Here is a 22,049-nt window from a genome sequence, read left to right on the forward strand (position 1 = left end):
AGGAGTAGGATAAGGGTACGGCTAAAGGCTAATTAAAACACTAACCAAATACAGCAATAGACAAGGCATATTGGCATTAGGGAGAGGCATGTGTAGCCGAGTGATCATAGGGATCATAGGGTCCAGTGAGTAGCTAGGCAAGCTGGAGACACGGCGATTCAGATAGCTAGCAGGCTGGGGCAAGCAGGCTAGCAGACGGGCCTCAGGGGGACTTCACAATGGAAAACCCCCTCGAACGGTTACGTCGGCAGACCAGTCGTGATGGATCGGCGGGGATCCGTGTCGGCAGCAAAGGGTCCAGGCCAATTGGCAAAAGAGGTATTGAAGCCCAGGAATTGTCTGATGGATCTCTTCGTCTAGCCGGGAGATGGGATTAGCTCTAGGATAGCTCCAAGCTAACTGGTGCTTGCATTGGGACAGTGATGTTAGCCAGGAGTAGCCACTCGGATAGCAGCTAGCTAGCTGTGATGATCCATTGTAAAGGTTCAGAGCTTGCGGTAGGAATCGGGAGATGTGGTAGAGAAAAAGCAGTTCGATATGCTCTGGATTGATATCGCACTGTGCAGACTGGCAGGAAAAAGGCTACCTAAGTATGATTCTCAATCAGAGACAACCAACGACACCTGCCTCCGATTGAGAACCATACCAGGCCAAACTCAAAAAACAACATAGAAAAACGAACATAGACAACCCAGCCAACTCACGCCCTGACCATGCTAAAACAAAGACCTAAATAAAAGAACTAAGGTCAGAACATGACAATGTCACTTTTTTATTTACATACCCTACATTACTCATCTTATATGTATATACTGTACTCAATACCATCTACTGCATCTTGCCTATGCCGTTCTGTACCATCATTCATTCATATATCTTTATGTACATATTCTTTATCCCTTTACACTTGTGTGTATAAGGTAGTAGTTGTGGAATTGTTAGATTAGGTTAGATTACTCGTTGGTTATTACTGTATTGTCAAAACTAGAAGCACAAGTATTTCGCTACACTCGCATTAACATCTACTAACCATGTGTATGTGACTAATACATTTGATTTGATTTGAAATCTACTGTGTGAAAGGGTATAGACAGATGCTTGAGATGCATCACTTTTTTAATTGTCTGAAAGGATATCAATTGTTGCTATCAACCCGTTACTGTAGCGGCGTCCTATGTACGAAAACTGTTCGGTTCAGGTCTATAGGTGTAGCCTTCATGTGACAGGACTTTTTTTACCCACACAGAGAGAATACATTTGGGCTCCATTGTTCTGCTCCTCTGAGAATAATGAATACTGAGGGAGGGTAATGAAGCATATATCTTTAAGCAGAATATTTGGATTATTAGCATATGAAAGTCTTCCAATTCGATTGCTGAACTATCGAAGCCATCCATCCAGTATTTTGTAATTGAAATGTTGACGTATTACCAGAAACATTTTTTTCACATTAAATGTTTTATTTTCACAACTGATAAAAATTGGGTATGCTATAACCTATAGATAATATTCTGCCCATATGAACAAATTTATTTTAGGCCATATAAAGAACCTCTGCATGACGTAATGAAAAGGATCAAAAAGAAACAACATTGTTTCACATTCTTTAATTAAAGACTCCTAAACAGAATCAGGTTGTATATATAGCTGGCTTCAAAGTTTCCCTGACAAATAGGCCTACAAGGAAACTCAACATATCTCCACAAAGTTGAGTGCAGGGGGGGGTCTGTGCACGGTGTAGTACCTTACACAAAAATGTTGATCTACAAAAAATTATGTAAGCCACGCACACACACACACGGTCTTTGTGTGTGTGTGTGTGTGTGTGTGTGCTTTGTGTGTGTGTGTGTGTGTGTGTGTGTGTGTGTGTGTGTGTGTGTGTGTGTGTGTGTGTAGCAACTCAAGGCCCTCTAATGGGCTAAATGAGAACTGCCGTGCATTATTGGTCAGTACTTTTAGATTTACCTCTCAGAAGAACTAGGTGTGCCTGCTAAGGTCAAGGCTCTCTTTCTCTTTCTCTGTTCTTCCTTCCTTCATTTCATCTCTCTCTCTCTCTCTCTTCCTCTTTCAGCCTTTCTTTAGCACCCCCTTCTCTCTTGCCCTCTCACTCTCCTTCCTCTCTCTACGTACTGACAGGCTCTTAGCATTACCGATGCCTTCTGACTGGATGAAAATTAAGGACTTCCGGCTTTCTCCTCCCTTACGTCTCTTCTCCCTTCCAACCCCCCCCCTCCTAATATCCTCTCTTCCACTTCTCATCCCTTCCATCTCTCATCTTCCCTTCTACTTCTCATCCCTTCGACCCCTCCTCCCTTCCATCTATCCTCCCTTCAACCTCTCCTCTTCCACCTCTCCTCCCTTCCACCTCTGCTCCCTTCCACCTGTCCTCCCTTCCACCACTCCTACCGTCTACCTCTCCTCCCTTCTACCTCTCCTCCCTTCCACCTCCCCTCCCTCCCGGCCCAAAGCCGTAGTATATTTGCCATATATCACAAACCCACAAGGTGCCTTATTGCGATTATAAACTGTTTACCGACGGAATTAGAGCAGTAAAAATAAGTGTTTTGTCATACCCACGGTATACAGTCTGATATACCATGGCTGTCATACCATGGCTGTCACCAATCAGCATTCAGGGCTCCTCGTCCTCATCTGGTGAGGAGTAGGAAAGACCGGACCAATGCGCAGTGTGGTAAGTGTCCATATTTTAATGAAATCACTGAACACTGAATACAAAAGAACAAGAGAAAGAAATGAAAACCGAAACAGTTCTGTATGGTAAAACACAGACACAGAAAACAACTACCCACAAATCATAGTGGGCAAACAGGCTGCCTAAGTATGGTTCTCAATCAGAGACAATGATAAACAGCTGCCTCTAATTGGGAACCATACCAGGCCAAACACAGAAATACAAAAACATAGAACACCACATAGAATGCCCACCCCAACTCACACCCTGACCAAACTAAAATAGAGACATAAGAATGGAACTAAGGTCAGGACGTGACACATTCAGGGCTCATACCACCCAGTTTATAATATTATTTATATACACGGGCCCTTAAGCTTGTCTTTACCTGTGGACGCTTGCCTCCTTAAATTTGAGCAAATTTCATTAAACTGTGTCTTTTGTTATTTATCTTTGGCCATGTGCATCTGTTCCAAACCGTTAAACTGCGGTATTGCTAAATAAAACTCCTCTCTTAATCCTTAAGAGTCTAAGCCGAATGGAATTTTTTTAAGACGGTCGTACCAGGGATCATTTAACTTTTTGATTTAAAATTTTAGGACCCCTTTAGGTATCTCCCAAAAATATACAAAAAAATAATTTGATTAAACATTGAATTTGGCCTTACTGCTATTAGCAAATAGAAACATACTGAATTCATACATGGAAAAAATAAATCTAAAGGATGTTTGTTTTAAAATGTCTGTCATATATCTGAGAGATACAAGAAAGATAAGGAAATACACTACTTGACCAAATGCATGTGGACACCTGCTCATTAAACATCTCATTCCAAAACCATGGGCATTAATATGGAGTTGGTCCCCCCTTTGCTGCTACGACAGCCTCCACTCTTCTGGGAAGGATTTCCACTTGATGGAACATTGCCGCGGGGACTTGCTTCCATTACTCCACACCACTCTCAACAAACCATTTCTCTATGCACCTTGATTTGTGCACGGGGGCATTGTCATGCTGAAACAGGAAAGGACCTTCCCCAAACTGTTGCCACAAAGAATCGTCTAGAATGTCATTGTATGCTGTAGCATTAAGATGTATCTTCACTGGAACTAAGGGACCTGAACCATGAAAAACAGCCCCTTACCATAATTTCAGCTTCACCAAACTTTACAGTTGGCACTTTTCATTGGGGCAGGTAGCGTTCTCCTGGCATCCACCAAACCCAGATTCGTCCTTCAGACTGCCAGATGGTGAAGCGTGATTCATCACTCCAGAGAACGTGTTTCCACTACTCCTGAGTCCAATGGCAGTGAGCTTTACACCTCTCCAGCCGACTCTTGGCATTGCGCATGGTGATCTTAGGCTTGTGTGTGGCTGCTTGGCCATGGAAAGCCATTTCATGGAGCTGACTTGTTGGAAAGGTGGCATCATATGACGATGCCACGTTGAAAGTCAGTGCGATCTTCAGTAAGGTCATTCTACTGCCAATGCTTGTCTATGAAGATTGCATGGTTGTGTGCTAAATTTGAATCACCTGTCAGCAACGGGTATGGCTGAAATAGCCGAATACACTAATTTAACTTTTGTACTTTTGTAAATTTAACTACTTTTACCCATATTTAACTAAACATATTGACACTAAACTACTTCCATATACACTGATTGTACAAAACATTAGGAACACCTTCCTACTATTGACTTGCTCACCCTTTTGCTCTCAGAATAGCTTCAATTTGCCGGGGCATGGACTACAAGGTGTCAAAAGCAGGCCCATGCTGACTCCAATGCTCTCCCCTGTTGTTTCAAGTTGGCTGGATGTCCTTTGGGTGGTGGACCATTCTTGATACATACAGGAAACTGTTGCGCATGAAATACCCAGCAGTTCTTGACACACTCAAACCGGTGCGTCTAATTTGTTTTCTGAGGGGGAGCGGACATCGACTCTAGGGGGTTTTAACAGTGGAAATTGGAATTCATTCTTTTTTTTTTACCATGTGTATGATCGCCTGTGTCCCTCCACTCCATCTCAAGTCAAGTTTATTTGTCATATGCACAGGATACACATGGGTATACACAGTACAATGACGTTTTTAAAACATGCTAGGTCTGAATGGCCCAATGAGGAGATGAGCAGTTAATCTCTAGGACTATAGATTATAAATATGTCACTTTTTGAAGTTTTTTGAAGTGTCTGTCCTATATCTAGGAGATTTAAAAGAGCTCAGGAAATATATATATATATATTTTTACACATATTTAACCTCTTTTTTGGGGTAGACACAAAACTACCTCCATGCTTCCATTCGTTTTTTAAACCAGTACTGGTAACTTTTATGGATTGTGGGGGGTGGTAGAGCAATATTGCTGAGAATATTATCTTTCCACAGTGGGGTCACATTAGTTTGTAGCCCAAACGGTTCAGACTTTACAAACAGAAGTTGGCATGTGGATGGTACAGACTTCAGAATAATCATGTGGGGCTTGTGGGAGTCATAAAGTAAAGACCACTGTCGTGAGAGTGGGAGTGATCATATTTTTTTGTAGGCCAAACCGTTCCAACGCTACAGCCGTTTTTGTGAAGACCGATTTTCGGGATGTCGCATTGTCTGACAAACACCGCTGTAGCTGGGACACTTTGCACCGCAGATGCGGAAGGCCAGCATAGGTGGAGAGATGGATTGAAACACCGCCCATGCAACAACAAAACAATTATCTAGCTTAAACTGACTCTTGGAGGTTCTAAGGAAGAAGTCCACTGCTTGACAGGCCTGAAGGTTAAATTCATGACGGTTATATAGCCACACAGCTGCCTCGCCAAGGTTTCATACACCCCTCATAAAACCACACTCATGTTCACATGATTTAATGTATAACACATTAAACTGCCATGAATTTGGGTTGGAGGGAGAGTAGAGTGGTTATGGTGTGACCCTGTCAGGACTGGGCTCTAACTAACCTTGTTGAGTGCTGAGTGACTAATGACTGAGTGACGCACACAAGATACAGTAGGTACAAGTACAGCACGAGCGCAGGCAGGTGGAAACGATACCAGTCCTCTCTTTTCTCCTCTTTGTCAAGTAGTGCCTGAAGACGGTTTTATTGGTTTTCTCTGGAGAAAGTGACAGTTAGGGGAAGGGGGAGCGGTTGACAAAGTGCCCAGGTAGCATAGACTTCCATGATGGCACCAGCCCCGCGCACGGTGTGGGTACTTCTCGCGCTGTCCGGTGTCCTGAATGTGCGCTCCTGCTGGACTTTTACTTGTCCTTCCATTTGCGAATGTTCAATGAAGAGCGATACATGTACCTCAAACGGGAGAGAAACAGGAGAGAAACTCAGCTGCACGAAGGAAACGCAACTAAGGTCCCGAGTCGGTCCTTCGTTTATTCGAAACGTGTAAGTAGGCTACAATTCTATTCAGTTTTTGAGGAGGAATTGTGCAGATATTTTGAAATTATAGCGTCAATATGTATACAGTGTTTGTTAAAATGCACGTTTGTCGAGCTGATTATTTATTATTTGTTTTTTAAATGTAACCTTTCAATTCAACCAGTCGATAAAGAAACAAATTCGTATTTACAATGAGGGTATCAGTACAGTACCTACTGGTGTGCTTTGCCTTCATCATGATACCTTACGTTTTAAAACAAGTTTTTTTCTTTGTGTATTATTTCTAGAAGACTAATTCATCTGCCACTGACAGAAGTTTCAAGCAATGCCTTCAGGGGACTGATCAACGTGTCCAGAATGTGAGTTTCAATCAATCAATTACATGTATTTATTAAGCCATTTTCACCCATGACATACAGTTGTCCGAAGTCCGAAGTTTACATACACCTTAGCCAAATACATTTAAACTCAGTTTTTCACAATTCCTGACATTTTCGAGTAATAATTGCCTGTCTTGTGTCAGTTAGGATCACCACTTTATTTTAAGAATGTGAAATGTCAGAATAACCATAGAGAGAATTATTTATTTCAGCTTTTATTTATTTCATCACATTCCCAGTGGGTCAGAAGTTTACATACACTCAATTAGTATTTGGTAGCATTGCCTTTAAATTCTTTAACTTGGGCCAAACGTTTCGGGTAGCCCAAAGCCCATTTTGGCCCATTCCTCCTGACAGAGCTGGTGTAACTGAGTCAGGTTTGTAGGCCTCCTTGCTCACACATGCCTTTTCATTTCTGCCCACAAATGTTCTATAGGATTGAGGTCAGGGCTTTGTGATGGCCACACCAATACCTTGACTTTGTTGTCCTTAAGCCATTTTGCCACAACTTTGGAAGTATGCTTGGGGTCATTGTCCATTTGAAGACCCATTTGCGACCAAGCTTTACCTTTCTGACTGATGTCTTGAGATGTTGCTTCAATATATTTCCCACCTCATGATGCCATCTATTTTGTGAAGTGCACCAGTCCCTCCTGCAGCAAAACACCCCCACAACATGATGCTGCCACCCCCGTGCTTCACGGTTGGGATAGTGTTCTTCGGCTTGCAAGCCTCCCCCTTTTTCCTCCAAACAGAATGATGGTCATTCTGGCCAAATAGTTCTATTTTTGTTTCATCAGACCAGAGGACATTTCTCCAAAAAGTACGATATTTGTTGCAAACCGTAATCTGGCTTTTTTATGGCGGTTTTGGGGCAGTGGCTTCTTGCTGAGCGGCCTTTCAGGTTATGTTGATGTAGGACTCGTTTTACTGTGGATATAGATACTTTTGTACCTGTTTCCTTCTTTCCTTTCCGGTTACTAGTCCAACCACTAGGCTACCCTGCCGCCCCATTAAGGAGATAGATTGGGGTTAAAGCTCTGTGATAGACTAACATCCTGTCCAGGGGGTTTACTTGTACATCAAGCTGCCTCATGCTACAGAAACCCATTCTAGCTTGCACAGGCCAACCCATATGGAATATAATCATGAAAAGAGAATAACAATCTCGTACTGAATAAGAAGATTATTTGTGTCTCATTAATATCTGGTAAGATTTTGTGTGTTTTGCCTTATATGTCAGTAGTGTATTTGTATAGGTGTTAACTTAAACACACACAGTTCATATGCAAAGAGGGTCTTGGTCTGAATATGAGGCATTGTGTGGATAGAAAGAGAATCGCACAGCCATTTACCATTGAAGTTTTCACTATGAATTTCATTAATCACTTTTGTTTTTGAATCTCATAGACACACAATAAAGTCTCAGAATGTGACTGATTGGGTATCAAAACCTGGTTTCTTGTGTGATACAAGACTGTGTTAGCACACTGAACTAAAGCTGCGAATGTGAATTTACTATTTACATTTTAACCATTTAGTAGACACTCTTATCCAGAACAACTTACAGTTAGTGCATTCATCACTCTTAAAGGTTGAGTAAGTTAGAGTTTTTTGACAAATGTACCCAAATTTCTATTATATTTTATAGGTTTATATGTAGTGAATGCCATAATGTCGTTATTTTGTTAGATGCTTCTCCCAATTAGCTAAAATCGTATTTTTTCAAAGACGTTTTAGCTGTCACACTAGCTGTTTGGTCCAAACAGATTCACAAATGATGGGAATTTGTCGTGCTATGAACACATTGTCTCCCACCAAGGCATGTGTTGCTAAGCAACCCCCCCCTGTACTGTCCTGGGGAGGCCTGCTCCCTCTGTGACTAAAGCCAGTGTGAGAAATGTGCTAACAAATGTTTTTGCTGTGAAACTAAATAAATGCTGCATTCTGGCCAACAAAACTTATCTGCTAGATTCATGACAGTGTTGTTAGACAAAGCAAGGAAAGTGAACTTCAAAATGTTATATAGTTTTATTGGAATTTGTAGCTGTTGTTAGTAATTAATGAATCTGCTAGACTGTGATTTGACTTACTTTATCTTTAAAGTAGCTAGCTAAGAGAGACAACAACATTCCACAGTCATAACAAGAACATGTCTTCCTCACTGCCCTTTCCCACCTGGACAAAAGGAACACCTACAGTATGTGAGAATGCTATTCATTGACTACGGCTCAGTGTTCAACACCATAGTGGAAGCTGACCACTAGGGTTAACAGTGAGCGCTGTTTCCTTCAAATAGATTTCGGTTTTGACGTGGTGGACGGGAATGATGGATGGGCGTAAGTTTGAATCAAGTAATAGAAAGTCGTTTTTAAAATATTTGTTTTTAGCCTATCCCAAACCTTAACCCTTATCTTAACCATTTGGAGTTAATGCCTGAATTTAAGAATTTGGAGTTAATGCCTGATTTAAACCTGACCTTAAAAATGTGTAGTTAATGCCTAAACCTAACCTTAAACACTTAAAAATTTGACATTTGGAATTACTTAGACATTGACGTTTGAGAAAAATGTATGAATGTCTAATTCTGATGTGAGACTGTGAGAGCTGGTAGGACAACAACCTCTCCATCAACGTCAGCAAGACAAAGGAGTTGATCATGAACTACAGGAAACGGAGGGCACACCCCTATTCATATCAATGGGGCTGAGGTGTAGTGGGTCGAGAGCTTTAAGTTCCTCAGTTTCCACATCACTAAGGATCTATCATGGTCCAAACTCACCAACACATTTGTGAAGAGGGCACTACAACGCCTCTTCCCCCTCAGGAGGCTGAAAAGATTTGGCATGGGCCCTCAGATCCTCAAAATGCTCTACAGCTACCACCATGAGAGCATATTTACTGGCGACATCACCGCTTGGTATGGCAACTGCTTGGCATCCGATCGCAAGGTGCTACTTAGGGTTATGCATATGGCCCAGTACATCACTGGGGCTGAGCTCCATGCCATCCAGGACCTCTATACCAGATGGTGTCAGAGGAAGGCCCTAAAAATTGTTAGACTCCAGCCACTCAAGTCACTGACTGTTCTCTCTGCTACCGCACAGCAAACGGTACCAATGCACCAAGTCTGGAACCAGCAAGACTTTGAACAGCTTCTATCCCCATGCCATAAAACTCCTAAAAAGTTAACTAAATAGCTACCCGGACTGCATTGACTCTTTTTGCACTAACATTTTTGCCTCATCAGACACACTGCTGCTACTGTTGACCATCAGTCACTTTATTCCTAGTTATATGTACATATCTACCTCAATGACCTCGTACCCCTGCACATCCACTCAGTACTGGTAGCCCTTGTATATAGTCAAAATATTATTACTCATTATTCTATTATTACTTTTATTATTATGTGTTTTACTTTTCTATTACTTCTCTATTTTCTTTCTCTCTGTATTGTTGGGAAAGGGCTCGTGATTAAGCATTTCACTGTTAGTCTACACCTGTTGTTTACGGAGCATGTGTAGCTAAGGACAGGGAAGGGGTCGGGGGGCCACCACCTCATTCCAGTTACATCCATATCCCATCCACCCCAATGCATTGCATTCATAACTGAGTCATACACTCATCTGGGGTGACAGCTTTACCGCAGCTTGGCTTTAAGTCAAGGACCCCTAGCTTCTCACAAGCCAACTAGTAAGACTCCTATTATGGTATTTAATCAGGGGGGGGGGGGGTGGCTTAATCTTGCCTGGTTCCAGATCTGTTTACTCTTACCTGTTTCCTATCGTCAGGGGACCAGGCTTACCCTAATCTGATCTGGTCAGGATGCAGCTGTCCCCTTTATTGATAACTCAATTAGTGACTGGTTGAGGTTTTGATTGAGGTCTATTCCACCCCTCTTAGCTATCATTATCTCTTTATATGAGTTAATCATTGAGTAATATTTAACCAAACCCTGCGTGTGTTATAGCTCTCTGTCATAATACGTTGATCACTCTCCAAGAGAAGTTCACCCCAAGCTTATGAGCTCATCAAGGTAAGGACAGACCAGACACCACATGTATCCCGGTCCACATCTACAAGGTTACCGCTTACTCCATGGCCCAGTTATCACTTAAAATGAGGGTCCAGAAGTGGATATACAGTGTATATAGTATATATATGTAGTATATCGATAAAGTTAATTTTACGCTTTCTGAGCCAGTGTTGCTTTGCAACTCACAAAATGTTACACTGAAAAATCAACACTAGGGCCTAGATTCAGATCAGATCAAGCGTTTAAAAAACGTTAACCAGCATTGGCCAAAATCCGCATAGCAGATGTTTTGGCGTGTTGGAGGTGTAACGGGTATGAGCTGACATATCGGTGAGTGGATGCTTTTGTGTCCCATCCCACTCCCTTCCTTATTATCCTACTGTGTTAGAAGTCACAACCCACTCCCTTCCTTATTATCCTACTGCGTTAGAAGTCAAAACCCACTCACTTCCTTATTATCCTACTGCGTTAGAAGTCACAACCCACTCCCTTCCTTATTATCCTACTGCGTTAGAAGTCAAAACCCACTCACTTCCTTATTATCCTACTGCGCTGGAAGTCACAACCCACTCCCTTCCTTATTATCCTACTGCGTTAGAAGTGAAAACCCACGCCCTTCCTTATTATCCTACTGCGTTAGAAGTCACAACCCACACCCTTCCTTATTATCCTACTGCGTTGGAAGTCACAACCCACTCCCTTCCTTATTATCCTACTGCGTTAGAAGTCACAACCCATTCCCTTCCTTATTATCCTACTGCATTAGAAGCCACAACCCACTCGCTTCCTTATTATCCTACTGTGTTAGAAGTCACAACCCACTCCCTTCCTTATTATCCTACTGCGTTAGAAGTCACAACCCACTCCCTTCCTTATTATCCTACTGCATTGGAAGTCACAACCCACTCCCTTCCTTATTATCCTACTGCGTAAGAAGTCACAACCCACTCCCTTCCTTATTATCCTACTGCATTGGAAGTCACAACCCACTCCCATCCTTATTATCCTAATGCGTTAGAAGTCACAACCCACTCCCTTCCTTATTATCCTACTGCGTTAGAAGTCACAACCCACTCCCTTTGTTATCATCCTACTGCGTTAGAAGTCACAACCCACTCCCTTCGTTAATATCCTACTGCGTTAGAAGTCACAACCCACTCCCTTCCTTATTATCCTACTGCGTTGGAAGTCACAACCCATTCCCTTCCTTATTATCCTACTGCGTTAGAAGTCACAACCCACTCCCTCCTTATTATCCTACTGCGTTGGAAGTCACAACCCATTCCCTTCCTTATTATCCTACTGCGTTAGAAGTCACAACCCACTCCCTTCCTTATTATCCTACTGCGTTAGAAGTCAAAACCCACTCCCTTCCTTATTATCCTACTGCGTTAGAAGTCACAACCCACTCCCTTCCTTATTATACTACTGTGTTAGAAGTCACAACCCACTCCCTTCCTTATTATCCTACTGCGTTAGAAGTCAAAACCCACTCCCTTCCTTATTATCCTACTGCGCTGGAAGTCACAACCACTCCCTTCCTTATCATCCCTAGCATATTAGATGTCACAACCACTCCCTTCCTTATTATTCTACTGCGTTAGAAGTCACAACCACTCCTTTCCTTATCATCCCTAGCATATTAGACATCACAACCACTCCCTTCCTTGCCATCCCTAGCATATTAGAAGTCACAACCACTCCCTTCCTTAGCATCCCTACCATATTAGATGTCACAACCACTCCCTTCCTTATCATCCCTAGCATATTAGACATCACAACCACTCCCTTCCTTATCATCCCTAGCATATTAGATGTCACAACCACTCCCTTCCTTATCATCCCTAGCATATTAGACGTCACAGCCACTCCCTTCCTTATCATCCCTAGCATATTAGAAGTCACAACCCACTCCCTTCCTTGTCATCCCTAGCATATTAGGCATCACAACCACTCCCTTCCTTATTATCCTACTGCGTTAGAAGTCACAACCACTCCCTTCCTTATCATCCCTAGCATATTAGATGTCACAACCACTCCCTTCCTTATCATCCCTAGCATATTAGACATCACAACCACTCCCTTCCTTATCATCCCTAGCATATTAGACATCACAACCACTCCCTTCCTTATCATCCCTAGCATATTAGACATCACAACCACTCCCTTCCTTATCATCCCTAGCATATTAGACATCACAACCACTCCCTTCCTTATCATCCCTAGCATATTAGACATCACAACCACTCCCTTCCTTATCATCCCTAGCATATTAGACATCACAACCACTCCCTTCCTTATCATCCCTAGCATATTAGACATCACAAACACTCCCTTCCTTATCATCCCTGCCATATTAGATGTCACAACCACTCCCTTCCTTATCATCCCTAGCATATTAGACGTCACAACCACTCCCTTCCTTGTCATCGCTACCATATTAGACATCACAACCACTCCCTTCCTTATCATCCCTAGCATATTAGACATCACAACCACTCCCTTCCTTATGATCCCTAGCATATTAGACATCACAACCACTCCCTTCCTTATCATCCCTAGCATATTAGACATCACAACCACTCCCTTCCTTATCATCCCTAGCATATTAGACATCACAACCACTCCCTTCCTTATCATCCCGAGCATATTAGACATCACAACCACTCCCTTCCTTATCATCCCTGCCATATTAGATGTCACAACCACTCCCTTCCTTGTCATCCCTACCATATTAGACATCACAACCACTCCCTTCCTTATCATCCCTAGCATATTAGACATCAACGCACTCCCTTCCTTATCATCCCTAGCATATTAGACGTCACAACCAGTCCCTTCCTTATTATCCTACTGCATTAGACGTCACAACCACTCCCTTCCTTATCATCCCTACCATATTAGACATCACAACCACTCCCTTCCTTATCATCCCTAGCATATTAGACATCACAACCACTCCCTTCCTTACTATCCTACTGCATTAGACGTCACAACCACTCCATTTCCTTATCATCCCTGCCATATTAGATGTCACAACAACTCCCTTCCTTATCATACCTAGCATATTAGACGTCACAACCACTCCCTTCCTTGTCATCCCTACCATATTAGACATCACAACCACTCCCTTCCTTGTCATCCCTACTATATTAGACATCACAACCACTCCCTTCCTTATGATCCCTAGCATATTAGACATCACAACCACTCCCTTCCTTATCATCCCTAGCATATTAGACATCACAACCACTCCCTTCCTTATCATCCCTAGCATATTAGACATCACAACCACTCCCTTCCTTATCATCCCGAGCATATTAGACATCACAACCACTCCCTTCCTTATCATCCCTGCCATATTAGATGTCACAACCACTCCCTTCCTTGTCATCCCTACCATATTAGACATCACAACCACTCCCTTCCTTATCATCCCTAGCATATTAGACATCAACGCACTCCCTTCCTTATCATCCCTAGCATATTAGACGTCACAACCAGTCCCTTCCTTATTATCCTACTGCATTAGACGTCACAACCACTCCCTTCCTTATCATCCCTACCATATTAGACATCACAACCACTCCCTTCCTTATCATCCCTAGCATATTAGACATCACAACCACTCCCTTCCTTACTATCCTACTGCATTAGACGTCACAACCACTCCATTTCCTTATCATCCCTGCCATATTAGATGTCACAACAACTCCCTTCCTTATCATACCTAGCATATTAGACGTCACAACCACTCCCTTCCTTGTCATCCCTACCATATTAGACATCACAACCACTCCCTTCCTTGTCATCCCTACTATATTAGACATCACAACCACTCCCTTCCTTATCATCCCTAGCATATTAGACATCACAACCACTCCCTTCCTTATCATCCCTACCATATTAGACATCACAACCACTCCCTTCCTTATCATCCCTAGCATATTAGACGTCACAACCACTCCCTTCCTTATCATCCCTGCCATATTAGATGTCACAACCACTCCCTTCCTTATCATCCCTGCCATATTAGATGTCACAACCACTCCTTCCTTATCATCCCTTAGCATATTAGACGTCACAACCACTCCCTTCCTTGTCATCCCTACTATATTAGACATCACAACCACTCCCTTCCTTATCATCCCTAGCATATTAGACATCACAACCACTCCCTTCCTTATCATCCCTAGCATGTTAGACATCACATCCACTCCCTTCCTTGTCATCCCTAGCATATTAGACATCACAACCACTCCCTTCCTTATCATCCCTGCCATATTAGATGTCACAACCACTCCCTTCCTTATCATCCCTAGCATATTAGACATCACAACCACTCCCTTCCTTATTATCCTACTGCATTAGAAGTCACAACCACTCCCTTCCTTATCATCCCTACCATATTAGACGTCACAACCACTCCCTTCCTTATCATCCCTAGCATATTAGACATCACAACCACTCCCTTCCTTATTATCCTACTGCATTAGAAGTCACAACCACTCCCTTCCTTATCATCCCTACCATATTAAACGTCACAACCACTCCCTTCCTTATCATCCCTAGCATATTAGACATCACAACCACTCCCTTCCTTATCATCCCTACCATATTAGACATCACAACCACTCCCTTCCTTATCATCCCTAGCATATCAGATGTCACAACCACTCCCTTCCTTGTCATCCCTAGCATATTAGACATCACAACCACTCCCTTCCTTATTATCCTACTGCATTAGAAGTCACAACCACTCCCTTCCTTATCATCCCTAGCATATTAGACGTCACAACCACTCCCTTCCTTATCATCCCTAGCATATTAGAAGTCACAACCCACTCCCTTCCTTGTCATCCCTAGCATATTAGACATCACAACCACTCCCTTCCTTATTATCCTACTGCGTTAGAAGTCACAACCACTCCCTTCCTTATCATCCCTAGCATATTAGATGTCACAACCACTCCCTTCCTTATCATCCCTAGCATCTTAGACATCACAACCACTCCCTTCCTTATCATCCCTAGCATATTAGATGTCACAACCACTCCCTTCCTTATTATACTACTGCGTTAGAAGTCACAACCACTCCCTTCCTTATCATCCCTACCATATTAGACATCACAACCACTCCCTTCCTTATCATCCCTAGCATATTAGACATCACAACCACTCCCTTCCTTGTCATCCCTAGCATATTAGATGTCACAACCACTCCCTTCCTTATCATCCCTAGCATATGAGATGTCACAACCACTCCCTTCCTTATCATCCCTACCATATTAGACATCACAACCACTCCCTTCCTTGTCATCCCTACTATATTAGACATCACAACCACTCCCTTCCTTATCATCCCTAGCATATTAGACATCACAACCACTCCCTTCCTTATCATCCCTACCATATTAGACATCACAACCACTCCCTTCCTTATCATCCCTAGCATATTAGACGTCACAACCACTCCCTTCCTTATCATCCCTGCCATATTAGATGTCACAACCACTCCCTTCCTTATCATCCCTGCCATATTAGATGTCACAACCACTCCCTTCCTTATCATCCCTTAGCATATTAGACGTCACAACCACTCCCTTCATTGTCATCCCTACTATATTAGACATCACAACCACTCCCTTCCTTATCATCCCTAGCATATTAGACATCACAACCACTCCCTTCCTTATCATCCCTAGCATGTTAGACATCACATCCACTCCCTTCCTTGTCATCCCTAGCATATTAGACATCACAACCACTCCCTTCCTTATCATCCCTGCCATATTAGATGTCACAACCACTCCCTTCCTTATCATCCCTAGCATATTAGACATCACAACCACTCCCTTCCTTATTATCCTACTGCATTAGAAGTCACAACCACTCCCTTCCTTATCATCCCTACCATATTAGATGTCACAACCACTCCCTTCCTTATCATCCCTAGCATATTAGACATCACAACCACTCCCTTCCTTATCATCCCTAGCATATCAGATGTCACAACCACTCCCTTCCTTGTCATCCCTAGCATATTAGACATCACAACCACTCCCTTCCTTATTATCCTACTGCATTAGAAGTCACAACCACTCCCTTCCTTATCATCCCTACCATATTAAACGTCACAACCACTCCCTTCCTTATCATCCCTAGCATATTAGACATCACAACCACTCCCTTCCTTATCTTCCCTACCATATTAGACATCACAACCACTCCCTTCCTTATCATCCCTAGCATATCAGATGTCACAACCACTCCCTTCCTTGTCATCCCTAGCATATTAGACATCACAACCACTCCCTTCCTTATTATCCTACTGCATTAGACGTCACAACCACTCCCTTCCTTATCATCCCTAGCATATTAGACGTCACAACCACTCCCTTCCTTATCATCCCTAGCATATTAGAAGTCACAACCCACTCCCTTCCTTGTCATCCCTAGCATATTAGACATCACAACCACTCCCTTCCTTATTATCCTACTGCGTTAGAAGTCACAACCACTCCCTTCCTTATCATCCCTAGCATATTAGATGTCACAACCACTCCCTTCCTTATCATCCCTAGCATCTTAGACATCACAACCACTCCCTTCCTTATCATCCCTAGCATATTAGATGTCACAACCACTCCCTTCCTTATTATCCTACTGCGTTAGAAGTCACAACCACTCCCTTCCTTATCATCCCTACCATATTAGACATCACAACCACTCCCTTCCTTATCATCCCTAGCATATTAGACATCACAACCACTCCCTTCCTTGTCATCCCTAGCATATTAGATGTCACAACCACTCCCTTCCTTATAATCCCTAGCATATTAGATGTCACAACCACTCCCTTCCTTATCATCCCTAGCATCTTAGACATCACAACCACTCCCTTCCTTATCATCCCTAGCATATTAGATGTCACAACCACTCCCTTCCTTATTATCCTACTGCGTTAGAAGTCACAACCACTCCCTTCCTTATCATCCCTACCATATTAGACATCACAACCACTCCCTTCCTTATCATCCCTAGCATATTAGATGTCACAACCACTCCCTTCCTTATCATCCCTAGCATATTAGACATCACAACCACTCCCTTCCTTATCATCCCTAGCATATTAGACATCACAACCACTCCCTTCCTTATCATCCCTAGCATATTAGACATCACAACCACTCCCTTCCTTATCATCCCTTGCATATTAGATGTCACAACCACTCCCTTCCTTATCATCCCTAACATATTAGACATCACAACCACTCCCTTCCTTATCATCCCTAGCATATTAGACATCACAACCACTCCCTTCCTTATCATCCCTAGCATATTAGACATCACAACCACTCCCTTCCTTATCATCCCTACCATATTAGACATCACAACCACTCCCTTCCTTATCATCCCTAGCATATTAGACATCACAACCACTCCCTTCCTTATCATCCCTACCATATTAGACATCACAACCACTCCCTTCCTTGTCATCCCTAGCATATTAGACGTCACAACCACTCCCTTCCTTATCATCCCTAGCATATTAGATGTCACAACCACTCCATTCCTTATCATCCCTAGCATATTAGACATCACAACCACTCCCTTCCTTATCATCCCTGCCATATTAGATGTCACAACCACTCCCTTCCTTATCATCCCTGCCATATTAGATGTCACAACCACTCCCTTCCTTATCATCCCTTAGCATATTAGACGTCACAACCACTCCCTTCCTTGTCATCCCTACTATATTAGACATCACAACCACTCCCTTCCTTATCATCCCTAGCATATTAGACATCACAACCACTCCCTTCCTTATCATCCCTAGCATGTTAGACATCACATCCACTCCCTTCCTTGTCATCCCTAGCATATTAGACATCACAACCACTCCCTTCCTTATCATCCCTGCCATATTAGATGTCACAACCACTCCCTTCCTTATCATCCCTAGCATATTAGACATCGCAACCACTCCCTTGCTTATTATCCTACTGCATTAGAAGTCACAACCACTCCCTTCCTTATCATCCCTACCATATTAGACGTCACAACCACTCCCTTCCTTATCATCCCTAGCATATTAGACATCACAACCACCCCTTCCTTATCATCCCTACCATATTAGACATCACAACCACTCCCTTCCTTATCATCCCTAGCATATCAGATGTCACAACCACTCCCTTCCTTGTCATCCCTAGCATATTAGACATCACAACCACTCCCTTCCTTATTATCCTACTGCATTAGAAGTCACAACCACTCCCTTCCTTATCATCCCTAGCATATTAGACGTCACAACCACTCCCTTCCTTATCATCCCTAGCATATTAGAAGTCACAACCCACTCCCTTCCTTGTCATCCCTAGCATATTAGACATCACAACCACTCCCTTCCTTATTATCCTACTGCGTTAGAAGTCACAACCACTCCCTTCCTTATCATCCCTAGCATATTAGACGTCACAACCACTCCCTTCCTTATCATCCCTAGCATATTAGAAGTCACAACCCACTCCCTTCCTTGTCATCCCTAGCATATTAGACATCACAACCACTCCCTTCCTTATTATCCTACTGCGTTAGAAGTCACAACCACTCCCTTCCTTATCATCCCTAGCATATTAGATGTCACAACCACTCCCTTCCTTATCATCCCTAGCATATTAGATGTCACAACCACTCCCTTCCTTATTATCCTACTGCGTTAGAAGTCACAACCACTCCCTTCCTTATCATCCCTACCATATTAGACATCACAACCACTCCCTTCCTTATCATCCCTAGCATATTAGACATCACAACCACTCCCTTCCTTGTCATCCCTAGCATATTAGATGTCACAACCACTCCCTTCCTTATCATCCCTAGCATATTAGATGTCACAACCACTCCCTTCCTTATCATCCCTACCATATTAGACATCACAACCACTCCCTTCCTTGTCATCCCTACTATATTAGACATCACAACCACTCCCTTCCTTATCATCCCTAGCATATTAGACATCACAACCACTCCCTTCCTTATCATCCCTGCCATATTAGACATCACAACCACTCCCTTCCTTATCATCCCTAGCATATTATACGTCACAACCACTCCCTTCCTTATCATCCCTGCCATATTAGACGTCACAACCACTCCCTTCCTTATTATCCTACTGCATTAGAAGTCACAACCACTCCCTTATCATCCCTAGCATATTAGACGTCACAACCACTCCCTTCCTTATCATCCCTAGCATATTAGAAGTCACAACCCACTCCCTTCCTTGTCATCCCTAGCATATTAGACATCACAACCACTCCCTTCCTTATTATCCTACTGCGTTAGAAGTCACAACCACTCCCTTCCTTATCATCCCTAGCATATTAGATGTCACAACCACTCCCTTCCTTATCATCCCTAGCATATTAGATGTCACAACCACTCCCTTCCTTATTATCCTACTGCGTTAGAAGTCACAACCACTCCCTTCCTTATCATCCCTACCATATTAGACATCACAACCACTCCCTTCCTTATCATCCCTAGCATATTAGACATCACAACCACTCCCTTCCTTGTCATCCCTAGCATATTAGATGTCACAACCACTCCCTTCCTTATCATCCCTAGCATATTAGATGTCACAACCACTCCCTTCCTTATCATCCCTACCATATTAGACATCACAACCACTCCCTTCCTTGTCATCCCTACTATATTAGACATCACAACCACTCCCTTCCTTATCATCCCTAGCATATTAGACATCACAACCACTCCCTTCCTTATCATCCCTGCCATATTAGACATCACAACCACTCCCTTCCTTATCATCCCTAGCATATTAGACGTCACAACCACTCCCTTCCTTATCATCCCTGCCATATTAGATGTCACAACCACTCCCTTCCTTATCATCCCTTAGCATATTAGACGTCACAACCACTCCCTTCCTTATCATCCCTGCCATATTAGATGTCACAACCACTCCCTTCCTTATCATCCCTAGCATATTAGACATCACAACCACTCCCTTCCTTATCATCCCTAGCATGTTAGACATCACATCCACTCCCTTCCTTGTCATCCCTAGCATATTAGGCATCACAACCACTCCCTTCCTTATTATCCTACTGCATTAGAAGTCACAACCACTCCCTTCCTTATCATCCCTACCATATTAGACGTCACAACCACTCCCTTCCTTATCATCCCTAGCATATTAGACATCACAACCACTCCCTTCCTTATTATCCTACTGCATTAGAAGTCACAACCACTCCCTTCCTTATCATCCCTACCATATTAGACGTCACAACCACTCCCTTCCTTATCATCCCTAGCATATTAGACATCACAACCACTCCCTTCCTTATCATCCCTACCATATTAGACATCACAACCACTCCCTTCCTTATCATCCCTAGCATATCAGATGTCACAACCACTCCCTTCCTTGTCATCCCTAGCATATTAGACATCACAACCACTCCCTTCCTTATTATCCTACTGCATTAGAAGTCACAACCACTCCCTTCCTTATCATCCCTGCCATATTAGATGTCACAACCACTCCCTTCCTTATCATCCCTTAGCATATTAGACGTCACAACCACTCCCTTCCTTGTCATCCCTACTATATTAGACATCACAACCACTCCCTTCCTTATCATCCCTAGCATATTAGACATCACAACCACTCCCTTCCTTATCATCCCTAGCATGTTAGACATCACATCCACTCCCTTCCTTGTCATCCCTAGCATATTATACGTCACAACCACTCCCTTCCTTATCATCCCTACCATATTAGACATCACAACCACTCCCTTCCTTATCATCCCTAGCATATTATACGTCACAACCACTCCCTTCCTTATCATCCCTGCCATATTAGACGTCACAACCACTCCCTTCCTTATTATCCTACTGCATTAGAAGTCACAACCACTCCCTTATCATCCCTAGCATATTAGACGTCACAACCACTCCCTTCCTTATCATCCCTAGCATATTAGAAGTCACAACCCACTCCCTTCCTTGTCATCCCTAGCATATTAGACATCACAACCACTCCCTTCCTTATTATCCTACTGCGTTAGAAGTCACAACCACTCCCTTCCTTATCATCCCTAGCATATTAGATGTCACAACCACTCCCTTCCTTATCATCCCTAGCATATTAGATGTCACAACCACTCCCTTCCTTATTATCCTACTGCGTTAGAAGTCACAACCACTCCCTTCCTTATCATCCCTACCATATTAGACATCACAACCACTCCCTTCCTTATCATCCCTAGCATATTAGACATCACAACCACTCCCTTCCTTGTCATCCCTAGCATATTAGATGTCACAACCACTCCCTTCCTTATCATCCCTAGCATATTAGATGTCACAACCACTCCCTTCCTTATCATCCCTACCATATTAGACATCACAACCACTCCCTTCCTTGTCATCCCTACTATATTAGACATCACAACCACTCCCTTCCTTATCATCCCTAGCATATTAGACATCACAACCACTCCCTTCC

At 42.9% G+C, this 22,049-nt stretch overlaps 1 protein-coding gene across 1 annotated transcript in view; it reads left to right on the forward strand.

The window, feature by feature from the left end:
• Positions 1 to 5,743: 5,743 nt before the first annotated feature.
• LOC135511865 (lutropin-choriogonadotropic hormone receptor-like) overlaps positions 5,744 to 22,049 on the forward strand; it is a 50,663-nt gene continuing 34,357 nt past the window's right edge. Inside the window, 2 exon segments of the mRNA XM_064933365.1 lie at positions 5,744 to 6,085; positions 6,367 to 6,438. Of these exon segments, the coding sequence (XP_064789437.1) occupies positions 5,868 to 6,085; positions 6,367 to 6,438 (290 nt within the window). The 5' untranslated portion in view covers positions 5,744 to 5,867.

Source organism: Oncorhynchus masou, chromosome 24 (assembly GCF_036934945.1).
Source record: "Oncorhynchus masou masou isolate Uvic2021 chromosome 24, UVic_Omas_1.1, whole genome shotgun sequence".
Lineage (NCBI taxonomy): Eukaryota > Metazoa > Chordata > Actinopteri > Salmoniformes > Salmonidae > Oncorhynchus > Oncorhynchus masou.